This window comes from Dipteris shenzhenensis, chromosome 7 (genome assembly GCF_047967505.1).
Source record: "Dipteris shenzhenensis isolate YYH24624 ecotype China chromosome 7, Dip_SZ_1.0, whole genome shotgun sequence".
NCBI classification, from domain to species: domain Eukaryota; kingdom Viridiplantae; phylum Streptophyta; class Polypodiopsida; order Gleicheniales; family Dipteridaceae; genus Dipteris; species Dipteris shenzhenensis.
In genome coordinates this window covers 56844728-56857876 of record NC_141602.1, presented here as the reverse complement: position 1 = coordinate 56857876, position 13149 = coordinate 56844728, and the positions used below count along the sequence as shown (strand labels likewise).

The 13149-nt window shown below is 41.9% G+C and overlaps 1 protein-coding gene across 3 annotated transcripts; it reads left to right on the top strand.

Moving 5' to 3' along the window:
- The first annotated feature begins 510 nt into the window (after positions 1–510).
- On the top strand, positions 511–6369 carry LOC147900550 (carotenoid 9,10(9',10')-cleavage dioxygenase-like). Of its 3 annotated transcripts, XM_087377379.1 has the most exons (15): positions 511–944; positions 1062–1208; positions 1402–1527; positions 1665–1767; positions 1867–2111; positions 2236–2415; positions 2845–2923; positions 3015–3096; positions 3655–3717; positions 4087–4225; positions 4528–4705; positions 4887–5021; positions 5223–5269; positions 5743–5895; positions 6058–6369. In XM_087377379.1, exons 1-15 carry the CDS (start codon positions 741–743, stop codon positions 6166–6168), a joined length of 1992 nt encoding a protein of 663 aa, XP_087233505.1. In that variant the 5' UTR covers positions 511–740; the 3' UTR covers positions 6169–6369. The 3 variants fall into 3 exon arrangements, with proteins under 3 accessions (XP_087233505.1, XP_087233506.1, XP_087233507.1); XM_087377380.1 differs by lacking the exons at positions 5223–5269; positions 6058–6369 and having other exon boundaries at positions 5743–5870; XM_087377381.1 differs by lacking the exons at positions 4528–4705; positions 4887–5021; positions 5223–5269.
- The last annotated feature ends 6780 nt before the right edge of the window (positions 6370–13149 follow it).

The following is a 13149-nucleotide window of genomic DNA, read 5'->3' as shown; positions in this document are numbered from 1 at the left end:
CTCCTCGCCGCCTCCCTAGTATCAAATCAAATGAGTCCAATTAAACTAAGGTCTCATCGCCGTAACATCTAACTTAACCTAAGCCTCACTACCTCCCTCTAAGCCCTGGCCTCACCGCCTCACCAACTCCGCTTCATCTTAGTTTTCAAAGGAAACAAGGTGGGGATCCCACTAAGGCCCAGCCTTTTGGAATCGCTTGGGGTGTTGAGAAATGTGTTGAGAAAGGCGATGCATGTGGCGTTGAATCCGTTCTATTGAGTTGCAAAAGGCTCCCCGTGATTCCAAAGACAGCAATGCAATTTCACCTGGTGATTCGGCATCTGGGAGTTGCATACGCACCTTTTATATGCTTTTACATAATTCCAAAGCATTTCATCTGGCAATGGGTCAATCCAGTTGCACGTGCAGCTTGTAGATACTCACGTAATTCCAAAGATGGCGATGCAATTTCATCTGGCGTTGACTCCGTTTTTCTCTTTGCACTGCTTGTTTGCTAGCGACGTTCGATATTCGAAGGGAACTCGTTTCCAAACTCCTTCATCTGCATTCTTCTCAACTCCCGGCTGCGTCTCCTCCGACTTCTCCAAGTGTTCCTCTCTTTCTCCGTCTCTCCTTTGGTGCCTAGACTTGTATATATTGAATTCTACGAGCCAGCTGCATGATCATCATCGCCATTTCCTTAATTTCTTCATCAACGCAAAACTAGAACCCCACGGAGCTAGTTCCTATCGCCCGTACTCATGGCTGCTGCTGCTTTTGCAGTAGCTTCTCCTCCCCCCACCCTTTCTCCAGTCGTGAACTGCAGCAACTCCGCCTCAGATCAGCTTGTGAGGGCCACTGCGACTTCTGCTGCAAATGGGGCTTCCCATGGCTTTCCTTTAAAGCCACCTTCTCTTCGTCGGCAGCAGTGCAGACATGAAATCCCCAATCCAGTTCCTCGAAAGGTACCCGCAAGCGGCCTTAACCTCAGCATTCCATGAAACGCATGAGACCGCCGATACACTTAACCAATTTTCCGCCATCAGCACTGACGGAAAGCTTCTTTCTTTCTTTGTGTGAAGGATTTCGCTTTACTTGTCCGCTCTCAGGCACATGATCTGGCAAAATCTGACAAATCGACTTCTGATAGCCATGGCGTGCTTGAGCCAGCAGGACACGGTGCCAGAGTTTCGAAAACTTCAGAAAAGCAACCAGCCTCTACAGCTCAGGTAGAAAGACTGCTAGAAATGAATGCCAGAATGAGGGGATGTTGGATCGATCCTGTAAAGACTTTTCGTGAGCGTAATCTTTCGCGGCAATACACGCACACCTTAGGGAGATGAAGTGCCCTCTCGATAAAGCGGCCTTCCCCCTGTGCATTACTTGCAGTAGTTTTTACTTGTGGTCATGTTGATATCGCAGGGCAAAAATCCGGCGACTGTGATGAATTTGATTGCTCGTGTGGCAAGTAATGCAAAGGAGCGATTTCTCACCGCCATCGTGGATTCTCTGTTTGCTCCGGCTAACGAAGCCAATATCTCCTTTGACGTAATTCCAGAAGCCTGTTCAAACGTCAAATACAACCTGAAACTTCATCGTTGTACTGCGCCAAATGGTATGGCTTTCATAATGGCGAAACATATAGATAAGGTATTTCTTTGCGTTAATGTTGACCCTCGTTCCAGGGGAATTTCGCGCCAGTTCCTGAGATTGGTGGGCGAGTTCCAGTCAAAGTCATTGCAGGAAGCATTCCGGCTGACTTTCCCGTAGGAGTTTATTTGAGAAATGGTAAGGAGAGGCCGAATTCTGACCTCCTTGCAAGTGAATTGACATAAATTTTCTGTTCAGTTCAGTGGCACAATATTGAACGCTAGCTCTTTTGAGCAGGTCCAAATCCTCAATTCGGAGCGGAGCACATGAACTCACCTTTTGGAAAATCCATTTTCCATTGGTTCGAGGGAGATGGAATGATCCACGCAACCTATTTTGGTCCGGACGGCCAAGTTTCCTACCAGAATAAGTATGTGGAGACGGAAGGCCTCAAGTTGGAGAAGGAAAGGAAACGCAGATTATGGCTGAACACGGTGGAGGGCGATTCCAAAGCGATTGCCATGGGGTATCTCTTCAATCAGGTAGGGTAGAAACGGTAGTGCGGCGCAGCGGCGGTAAGGGGGAATGCTGAACATTGGTCTCCATTGGTGCGCCGTGATGGGCGGTGGACTGTGACGGAGTATGAAAATTCGTTGGTACTTGCAGCTACGGTTTGGAAAGGTGAACAAGTCGACCTGCAACACGACGGTGTACCAGCATGGGGGCAGAGTATTGGCTTGCGCGGAGGGAGATTTGCCACTGGAGATCAACCCATCCGACCTCAGCACCTTGAGTGCCTGGGATTGGCATGGAACATGGAATCGTCCTTGCACTGCGCATCCCAAGGTAAGCTCACTAATCCCATTCGTGGTCATCTACTTTGCCCAGATAGTCCTTATCGATTGCTAGTTTCATCGCACTCGATTCTCTGAGTGCAAGAGTCAACCTTTTCAAGACTGTATGTTCGTGCTTCGACATATGCGATCTTAAATATATAACTTTTCAAGACGACGACTTTATGCTTGCTTCATATGCGATCTTAATCGTTCATCGTCGGATCAATCAATATCATTTCCATAATCGACTGTATGCTTGTGCTTCATATGCGATCTTAGTCGCTCATCGTGGCTGCGAACGGATCAATCAATATCTTTTCCAAAATCTTAATGAATAGTGAACATATATTTAGCCGTCTGGATACTGCACAGTCACAATTTGCCAAACAGTGCAGAAGTTGAGACAGCTATAATGTTGTGATGGTGCTTGTTGTTGCAGGTCGATCCAAAAACAAACGAGATGGTCGTCTTCGGATTCAGCCCCCTAAAACCCTATTACATGAGTGGAGTTGTATCTGGTATGGTTTCTCGTACAATTGTTTTCAACTAATTCAATTTCTTTATGATTTAACATACAAGCTGCTGACAACGCATAGACTGATCTTGCAGCTGATGGGCAATTAGTTATCCATAAATGTGACCTTGAATTCGACAAATGCATCTTCTCCCATGACATTGCCATCACAAAGGAGTGAGTAACCCATCTTGTACGGGTGTGTATGGGTAACTCCCACGCATTGTACATGTGAGGTTGTAAACACTAGAAAGGCAATTGTTGCAAGAATAACATGCATGCCGTTTAGAAGGCCATTAGTCCTAAGATCCTTATGTGCATCACTAGGTTTATTAAAGGAAGCTATTATGGAAAGAGTTTTCATTCCATTTCTACTAAACTAACTGAACCCACATAAATTGAGACCTCTCAATGGGCAATGCACTTGCGTTATTTTTCCAATTTCTTTGAACACATGATGAGGAAAGACTAGTTGAATTGTCTAGTTTCTAATCTCATAGTTTTAATTTAAGGGAACATTTTGAAACCTTATCATCTACAAAGAGGTGACAAATATTAGTAAAAAAAGGGAGTGATCGTGCCTTGCTCTTCAATGTCAGAGCGTGAAATCATCAATTCTTTCAATGTAGTTTGTTGTGATTTCTTGCACTCTCATTGGCAAAGCAATAGGTGGCATAATTATGACGAAGTATTCAATCATAACCTACATTTTCCTTGTGCTACATTTGTTTGCAGATATACTCTGATCCTGGATTGGCCTTTGGTTATAGACATAAATCGCCTAAGAAAAGGGGGCAAGTAAGTGATTCATGTCAGATCTTTAAAAGATTGTGATGAAAGTATGTTGCTCATTCACATTTTTCTAATAACATTGCAATAGAAATACAAAATTTCATGCAAGCTTAGTAATATGAGTCCTTGGCTTTAAGCATTATTAAGGATCAAGACACTTTGACCTTATCAAATCTTTTTGTACTTGTAGTTTAGCCTCAGTTTAACAAATAACAAACCATGTGGTACTTATAAATTCTTTTTTCTTTTTTCCATGTTGCTCAACAAGATTTTTTGTATTTGCCAAATCAACATTATGGGCCAGTGATGCAGTGGTCATTAAAGTACATGTGCCTAATTCGTCTTATTACTAATAAATGATCTGAATGAATGCAGCCTTATAACCTTTGAAGGAGATACAATTGCACGGGTTGGAATCATGCCACGCTTTGGAGATGCAAACACAGTGAGATGGTTTGATGTGGAGACAAATTACACCTTTCATATCATAAATGCATATGAAGATGGCGACGAGGTAAATACTCAATCATTTACTTATTCATATATTCAACATTCAATAAAGTCCTACATCATGATCATACAAGAAGATAAAATACAGTCCTACATTATGATCATACAAGAAGATACAATAATTGAACCAAAGGTATAGAAAACCTCAACTATTACATGTTCTTAAGGGGGAACTTATGTGCACTTCATATCATCATACTTGGACAAGGTAATCAAGTAAAATAACCTTCATCAAAAAACTCACATTTTATGCTCTTATGAAATTTGTATGACTAAAATTGAAGACTTGTTATAGTCGCTCTGTAGGTTGTGCTTCAAGGTTGTAAGGCTAGATGTTCATTTTCTCTTTCAACACCAAAAATGGACAAAGTAGAGTACTTCGCACGTGCAATAACTCCGACCAAGCTTGATGCTGCAAAAGACCCAACTATTGATGGTGCATTGTTCACGCATGCACATGAGTGGCGGTTCAACTTGAAAACAGGTTTGAAATCCCTACAAAAAATATCAGGCAATGTGTGACCCTTCTTTAACATCCATAGTTAGAATATTTTTTAATACTCTTCATAGAATCATGAATTATATTGTCTATTACAATTTCCTAAAATGGAACTAAATTGTAGCTTTCAAGAATCTAAATCAACTCGATACATGTTATGTCATAGGGAACACTATTGAAAGAGACTTGACGAATGATTCATTCTCAATGGACATGCCTAAAATAAATGAGAACTTTGTTGGATGCAAAAATAAATATGCCTATGCTGATGTTTTGGACTATGAAGCAAGCAAGCAAGTTGGTAAGCTTTTAACAATTATTGCATCATTTACTATTCTCAAATCTGAAATATGTTTTTGTTTAGTAACCACCTCAAGTAAGCGACTTTCAAGGTTAATAGTCACCTTAAGTAAACCATTTCATCACAATTGGCTCAATATATTTTTACATGCAACTCTCAAGCAGGCACACAATATGTGCTTATACATTATTTCTTCATTAGGTATGCCTAAGTATGGAAAGCTAGTCAAGCTCCATCTTCATGCATGGGTATCTCTCTCTCTCTCTCTCTCTCTCTCTCTCTCTCTCTCTCTCTCTCTCTCTCTCTCTCTCTCTCTTTTTGTCTCTCTCTCTCTTTATATATATATACACACACACATATATATATATATACATATATACACACACACACACACATATATACACACACACATATATATACACACACATATATATATATACACACACACACATATATACACACACACATATATATATATGTGTGTGTGTGTGTGTGTGTGTGTCTGTGTGTGCATGTGCATGTGCATGCATGTGTGCTTGCGTAGGTGCATGCGTGCATGCGTGTGGGTGGGTGGGTGGGTGTGGGTGGGTGTCTCTCCATCCTTGCACCGGGGTTTTTGCACTAGACTTTCCAATCATTTATATTTTTATGTTCTTATTGTATGTATAAGATTCAAATCACAAAATACTTGCTAATATCTTCCATCCTTTTTATGGATTAGGATGAAGATGGCTATGTCAAGAGAACTTTCTATGACCCTGGACCACATGTATACTTGTCAGAACCTTTATTTATTCCAAAACCAAATTGTGTTGAAGAAGATGACGGTTGGATTGTCACATATGTACATGATGAGAAAAGTGATGTCTCTGAGGTTGGTAATTTCATACTAACACGTAATATCACCTAGATGTATGCTCTTTATAAGAAATTAGAATCTAAATATTAAATTGTTAGGAGGCCTTTGGGCTTATTTAGACTTCCTTAGTGGATTTCATAAGATATATGCTAATAGTCATGTTTGGACCTTTTGTAGGTCCACATACTTGATGCAAGAAAATTATGTGGTGAACCATTGGCAAGAATCCAACTGCCTCAAAGAGTACCCTATGGATATCATAGTACATTTGTTCATGGTGTCATATAATTTTCTTATAATTTTGTATCCAAAAGCCATTAACCATTTAACATGGATCACATGCTAGTATATACCCTACCTTATTGATCCAATGGGTATATGTGTATGTTCATAATATGTGACAATCATGAAACTATTTTTGGAGCATCCACCAATGTCCATGTTGGTCGATGAGAATGTCTAGTTGATGACTATCAATGGAAAAAGAAATCAAAGGTTATATAGAAAACTGGTTGTCAAGTGGCCACAAATTTTAAGCAGCAACAAAGTGTGGATCCTAAAGTTTAACACAATGTGTTTAGTCACAAGGAGGTCACAAGTCACCATCTCAAAATTGCAACTCCAAAATCCAAATAAGAAGAAGGCTAGCATGCAAGGCAAAGTGGCCATCATCCATTTAAATAGAAAACATAAAATCAAAATTCAAGTGTAGATCAATCACTATATGTATCATGGTTGAAGTTAATTGCTAATTACCTCGATTGACATGGCCACCACATTTTACACCTTCCTATGTAATCATGTAACTATGCACCCAAGGAATTTATTAGGAATTTCCTTAGAGCTATATTAGGGTGGGCCAAAAGAGTGTAAGCACTAGGAACACTAGAATAGAGAAGCTAGGAAGAGAAGGGAAGCATAGGATTGCCCCCCCTTCAAAAGGTGCTATGTATAAAAGGCCAAAAGTTTGACTTAGTCTTCAATTCTTGTTTGCAAGTTTGATGGAATACAAGCTCCTCTTTTCTTCATGAGTTGTGTCTTGCCTTCTTTCATGCTATTTCCTTTAGTGAATGCCACTCATCCCCTTCCTATTCTATTATCTCTAACACCTATTTCATTAATTTTGGACTTTTTCTGTTGTTTTTGGACGAAGCCCAAAAATCCTTCCCAAATGAAAAGTTTACTTTGTGAAAATATCCTTCCCAAATCAAAATTTTACTTTCTGAAAATATTCTTCCCAAATCAAAAGTTCACTTTATGGCACTATCATATTCACATAAAAATATTGTTTTTTCAATCTATATTTTTGCACCAACATGCAAGAATTTGAAATAATCCTATATTAGAAATTCTTGTTGAGATATCGAGCTCCACTTGCGATATGCCAGCGTGACCGTTGTGCATTTATGTCACCGACTTGTTAGCTGCAGATGCGGTTGGTACACCGCCCACGAATAATAGCTGGATGACAGCTATCCTTATCTACTCTAGTTTGTGGCTTAGCTAGTATGCCACCTTAGTTAGTTGAGTTTGGTTTGAGACCCACATATAGGGTTCTTCTATTTCTTTGTACTTGAGTTCTTTTGGCTTTTACAACTAAGAAGAGGAAAACTATTTTCAGCCTCCACCTGTGTGTGTATTCCCCCATTGTGTATGTGAGAAAGCTGCAAGTGAGACTCCTTCCCTCTCTCCCACTATCTTCACATGGTATTAGAGCCTTGTTCGTGGTAAGGAGCTCAAGAAAGCAAACCAAGTTCGCGGTGTCCTGGTAAGAGGACTAGTGTTGCTTTCCTATTTCGAGTTTGGGAGCAAATCTCTGCAGGTAGCACAGCCAGAAGTGCAAGAGTGCACTGTCTCAGATTGAGACGCCCTTCGCGGTGTGGCGAGAGTGCAGTATATGCTACGGGAGAGGGCGAAGCTAGTGGAAAATGCAACTCAAACAAGAGTTGCACAATGTGCAGAGAGAAAATTTGAGCATAAATGACTACCACATGAAGGTGAAGCAAATTGCAGATGCACTTGCTTCCATTGGATCGCCAATCGAAGATGATGATCTAGTTTCTGTGACCTTGAATGGTCTAGGAAAGGATTATGCACAGTTCCGAACATCCATTGCCATCCGTGAAAAATTTCTTGATTTTGAAGAGTTGTTTGCTCTTCTAATTTCTGAAGAGCAAAGAAATGGGGGTGCATCTTCTTCAGGAGGAACTTCAAAAGAAACTATCTTCTACTTAAATGCTGGAAGAGGTAGAGGCAGAGGAAGAGTCAGTGAGAGAGGGCAGCCTTGTTTCACTTCGATAGTGCTCTCAACCCAGTGTGATAGGCCTCTTGGGGCACGTACCTTCCCTTTGACAATCTCATATAGACTCATGACCCCCCAAATTATGATCTCTGGGAGCTGCAGCACCTATAACCTCTTGATCAGGCGAGAATGGGGGACAGTATCAAATGCCTTATGAAAGTCTACGAAGCAAGTGTAGACTTTCTGCTGCCTCGACTTCGCCTCCTCAATAATAGCCCCCAAGGTGAAAATGTGGTCCAGGGTGGAGTGCTTTCTCCGAAAACCTTCCTGCCCAAGAGCCTGCTGCGCGTGACCCTCTGTGTGGCTGCTGATCTCCCTCTCTAGTATCGACTCATATATCTTAGCCAAAGTGTGGCCAATCATAAGAGTGCGATAGTTCCTAGTGTCCATGGGATCACCTGCCTGGTATATGGGTACTATGGTGGTGGTGCTCTAGGTAGGCAAGAGAGGCCGATCTGCAGGCCATGGTAGAAATCAGAATATGCAGCAAACTCAAGAAAACCAGTCCTATGGAGGAGGACGTGGTAACTCTAGAGGCAGGGGGAGCCAAAGAGGCCGTGGTGGATGGCAGAGAGGCCAAAATGCAAATAACAATGTTGAATGCTACTACTGTGGTAAAATGGGTCATATGGCTAAGGACTGCTGCAAAAAGCAGAATGACATTATGAATGGAAAATTGCATCAAGGCAATTATGCATCTTCTAGTAGACAGGGTGATGACAGAAATGAGCATCTATTTATGGTGTAGCACATGACTAATTCTGTGACAAGTGCAAAAGAACAAAATGATGTGTGGTATGTTGACTCAGGTGCATCAAACCACATGACAGGTCATGCAGAATGAATGCAGGATGCAAGGAAAATGGAAAAACCAGGATTTGTGGAGACTGGTGATGATACTACACATCCTATTGTGCAGATTGGTAAAATTCCCTTGTCTATGCAGGATGGGAAAAAGAAATACCTGTCAGATGTATTTCATGTCCCGAACATCACCAAGAACCTGGTTTCTATTGGTCAAATGGTTGAGCAGGGCTTGCAGGTCAGATTTAATCCTCATGGATGCTTTGTTGAGGATATGAAAAATAACGGTCGCTTGATAGCAAAAGGAAAGAAGAAAGGCAGGATGTTTATGTTGGATGTGGACATGCCTGAATTGAGTGTAGCAATGTTTGCACATGGGACCGGTGTAGTTGCAAATATTGATATTTGGCATAAATGCATTGGTCATGTTAATATACAGCGACTTAAATCAATGCAAGCCCAAAATATTGTTGCAGGATTGCCAAAATTCAAGGTTGCAGAAATGCATAAGGTTTGTGAAGCCTATCAATTTGGAAAACAGGCATGGAAACCATTTCCTAGGCATGTTCAAGAGAGTAAAAAGCCATTGGAATTAATCCACTCTGATGTGTGGACTACTAAAGCTGCATCTATTGGAGGCTACCACTATTTTGTCACTTTTATTGATGACTTCAGTAGAAAAGTTTGGGTGTATTTTATGAAAAAGAAAAGTGAAGTGTTTGGGCACTTTGAAGCTTTTAAATCTATGGTTGAAAAAGAAACAGGCCTGCAAATAAAATGCCTAACACTACAAGGCATAGGCCATTTTTCGACGAAAATACCGACGCTTTTTACATTAAATTTTTTTTCACGGGCACAAACGTCGCTATAAGTGTCGCTAAAAGCATCGAAAAAGGACCGTCGCTATAAAGCATCGCTATATAGCGACACTGGCAAACGTCGCTATATAGCGATACTGGTAATTGTAATCGTCGTGGCCATCGTCTGGTAATTGTAATCGTCGTCGCCATCGTCGCCATCCCATGGTTCTTGCCTGAAGAAGTCGAATCTTAACAGAACTAAAAAAAAAGGGTTAGTGGGGCTAAACAAAGTTAGCCCCACTAATCCTTTTTTTTTTTTGTAATTACAAAAGAAAGTTTTTTTATAACAAAATTTCCCTTGCGAAAAGGGTGATACAAAATCGCTCTTGTGAAATGATGAGCAACAAAAGCATATATATACAACATTGTTTGTAATAAAATTACCCTTCTGAAAAGGTGATACAAAATTGCTCAAACGAGCGGATATACAAAATGCTACTACCACTACTACTCATCTGAATCTGAATCATCCTCGTCTTGTTGGCCTGTTTCTTGGTCCTCGACACCTGTGTCTTCTCCCTGGTCCTCGCCACTTGCGTCTGATCCTTGGCCCTGTTGATCGCTCGCCTCCGATGATGGGACGCTTGAGCTTTGACCCTAAGAGTGAACCATATAAATCAAAAATTAGATTGGAACTTAAATTAAAAAGTGAGATTACAAGTAGGAGTAAACTTATACCGTGCGAGTAGCCACCTCAGCCCAATTGACCGTCACTCCCATTGCCTCTTGCTTAATGAACCATAGCTTTGTTCCTATCCGAAATGCGCATCGCGTCTCTGCATCTGTAGGAAGACGACCCATCGCAGCTTGCTGTGGATCCAAATTACGAGAGTTAGAGTTAGCTAAAGTGCATGTAATATGTAGTAAAACAAATAGAATAATACATTAAATGAGAAGAAGTAGACTTACCATGGTTGCCTCGAACGCATACCGTCCACCTGCACCAAAGTGCAAAGTACCTACCATGTCTAGCCATCTCTTCGCAGCCCTCCTCTGACCCTCGAACAATTCAGGATGGTCCCTATGTTGCTTCTTGAAGTACTTCCAATCAGCTTTGTCTGCCCAGCTGGGTTTAGCCAACCCCTTTGTGATGGAAGTACGCAAGGTTGATCCACGATGCTTCAAGACCAAACCCATGCGCTCTCGCATATAATCGTCATTAAACTCCACATTTGGCGGATTAGGGTATCTTTGTTTTAACTCATCGATCACCGCCTGCTTCTTTTGGGCATCTTGATACCGCCAATCGGTATTTATGCCGCTCTTGAAGTGATGACTCATCAACCTCCTCATGGCGGCCATCACTGCTTTGCCCTTTTTATCTTCTATTATCTCTCCGGTAGATGTGATTTGATAGGAGAGATCCCCTGATGAGTAAGGAGGACTGACGGTAGCAGAGTCTGAAGGAGTGGAAGCTACGCGAGCGCTTCCAGAGCGAGGAGTAGCAGTGGGAGTAGGAGAGGGAAAGGGACCTGACTGATACTGTGTCTCCGGATCAAGTGGAGACCTAAAGGAGCATGAGTGTGCTGACTCGTCTACATATCCCAAGTCAGCACAACATGAGCCGCCCATCCTACTCTTCCTTCCCTTGCGAGAGGCATGCGCAGGTGATGATCCCGCGGTCGAAGGGGCATGAGGGGATGGTTGGGCACTACGTCCACCTGTCGGTGTAGGGGAGGGAATTGCTAAGGTCCTCCGAGATAGCAGAGAGAAGAATCTCGCTGCCTCCTCATCGCTCATCTGTGCTACAAACTCGTCGGGACTTCTGACAAAGCCATGCGCAGCTAGCAAAGGAGTTCCCCGAGGGGTAGTCGCAGTGCTATGTGGAAGAGGAGTCAGACCAGGGGTAGTCGTAGTGCTAGGTCTGAGAGGAGTCGGACCAGGGGTAGTCCTCGGGATAGTCGCCTGAGAGGAATCAAAGTCCTCTGGAGCATAAAGATCATGAGCTCTTCTCCTGCGAGGCTGTCCATACTCATCGGATGAGCGACGTGATCCCATGTCTAACATAGACACAAACATGAAAACAAAAAACAAAAAAACAAACATAAGCATAGGCATATGCATAGGCATAGGCATAGGCAAGAAGAAAGAAGAGGGAAAGGAAAGAAGAGGGAAAGGAAAGAGAAGAGGAAGAAGAGGAAAATAGAGAATAAGAGTTAGAGAGAATAAGCTCATGCTTATGCTTATGCAGAAATAGAGAATGAGAGAAGGGGGAAATAGAGAAGGGGGAAAGAGAGAAGCTAGAGAATGAGCTTATGCAGAAATAGAGAATGAGAGAAGGGGAAAATAGAGAAGAGGGAAAGAGAGAAGCAGAAGCATGAGCTTATGTGGAAATAGAGAATGAGCTTATGTGGAAATAGAGAATGAGAGAAGGGGGAATGAGATAAGGGGGAATGAGAGAAGCATAAGCATAAGAATGAGAGAAGCATGAGGGGGAAAGAGATATGGGGGGAATGAGAGAAGCATAAGCATGAGCTTATGCGGAAATAGAGAAGGGGGAATGAGAGAAGCATAAGCATGAGCTTATGCGGAAATAGAGAAGGGGGAATGAGAGAAGCATAAGCATAAGCTTATGCAGAAATAGAGAATGAGCTTATGCGGGAATAGAGAAGGAGAGAAGCTTCTCTCATTCTCTATTTCCGCATAAGCTCATGCATAAGCATAAGCTTATGGGGAAATAGAAAATGAGCTTATGCAGAAATATAGAATGAGAGAAGGGGGAAATAGAGAAGGGGGAATGAGATAAGGGGGAATGAGAGAAGCATAAGCATAAGAATGAGAGAAGCATGAGGGGGAAAGAGATAAGAGGGAATGAGGGAAGCATAAGCATGAGCTTATGCGGAAATAGAGAAGGGGGAATGAGAGAAGCGTAAGCATGAGCTTATGCGGAAATAGAGAAGGGGGAAATAGAGAAGGGGGAATGAGAGAAGCATAAGCATAAGCTTATGTGGAAATAGAGAATGAGAGAAGGGGGAATGAGAGAAGCATAAGCATGAGCTTATGCGGAAATAGAGAATGAGCTTATGCGGAAATAGAGAATGAGAGAAGCATAAGCATAAGTTTATGTGGAAATAGAGAAATAGAGAAGGGGGAAAGAGAGAAGCATAAGCATGAGCATAAGCATGAGCTTATGCGGAAATAGAGAATGAGAGAAGGGGGAAATAAAGAAGCATAAGCATGAGCTTATGCAGAAATAGAGAATGAGCTTATGCAGAAATAGAGAAGGAGAGAAGCATAAGCATGAGCTTATGCGGAAATAGAGAAGGAGAGAAGCATAAGCATGAGCTTATGCAGAAATAGAGA

Excerpts from the sequence above, each read along its gene's own strand:
- LOC147900550 (XM_087377379.1), top strand. The coding sequence starts at position 741 with ATGGCTGCTGCTGCTTTTGCAGTAGCTTCTCCTCCCCCCACCCTTTCT. Across the intron at positions 1,209-1,401 it reads AACCAGCCTCTACAGCTCAG|GGCAAAAATCCGGCGACTGT; the intron begins GTAGAAAGACTG and ends TTGATATCGCAG. Across the intron at positions 3,718-4,086 it reads CGCCTAAGAAAAGGGGGCAA|CCTTATAACCTTTGAAGGAG; the intron begins GTAAGTGATTCA and ends GAATGAATGCAG.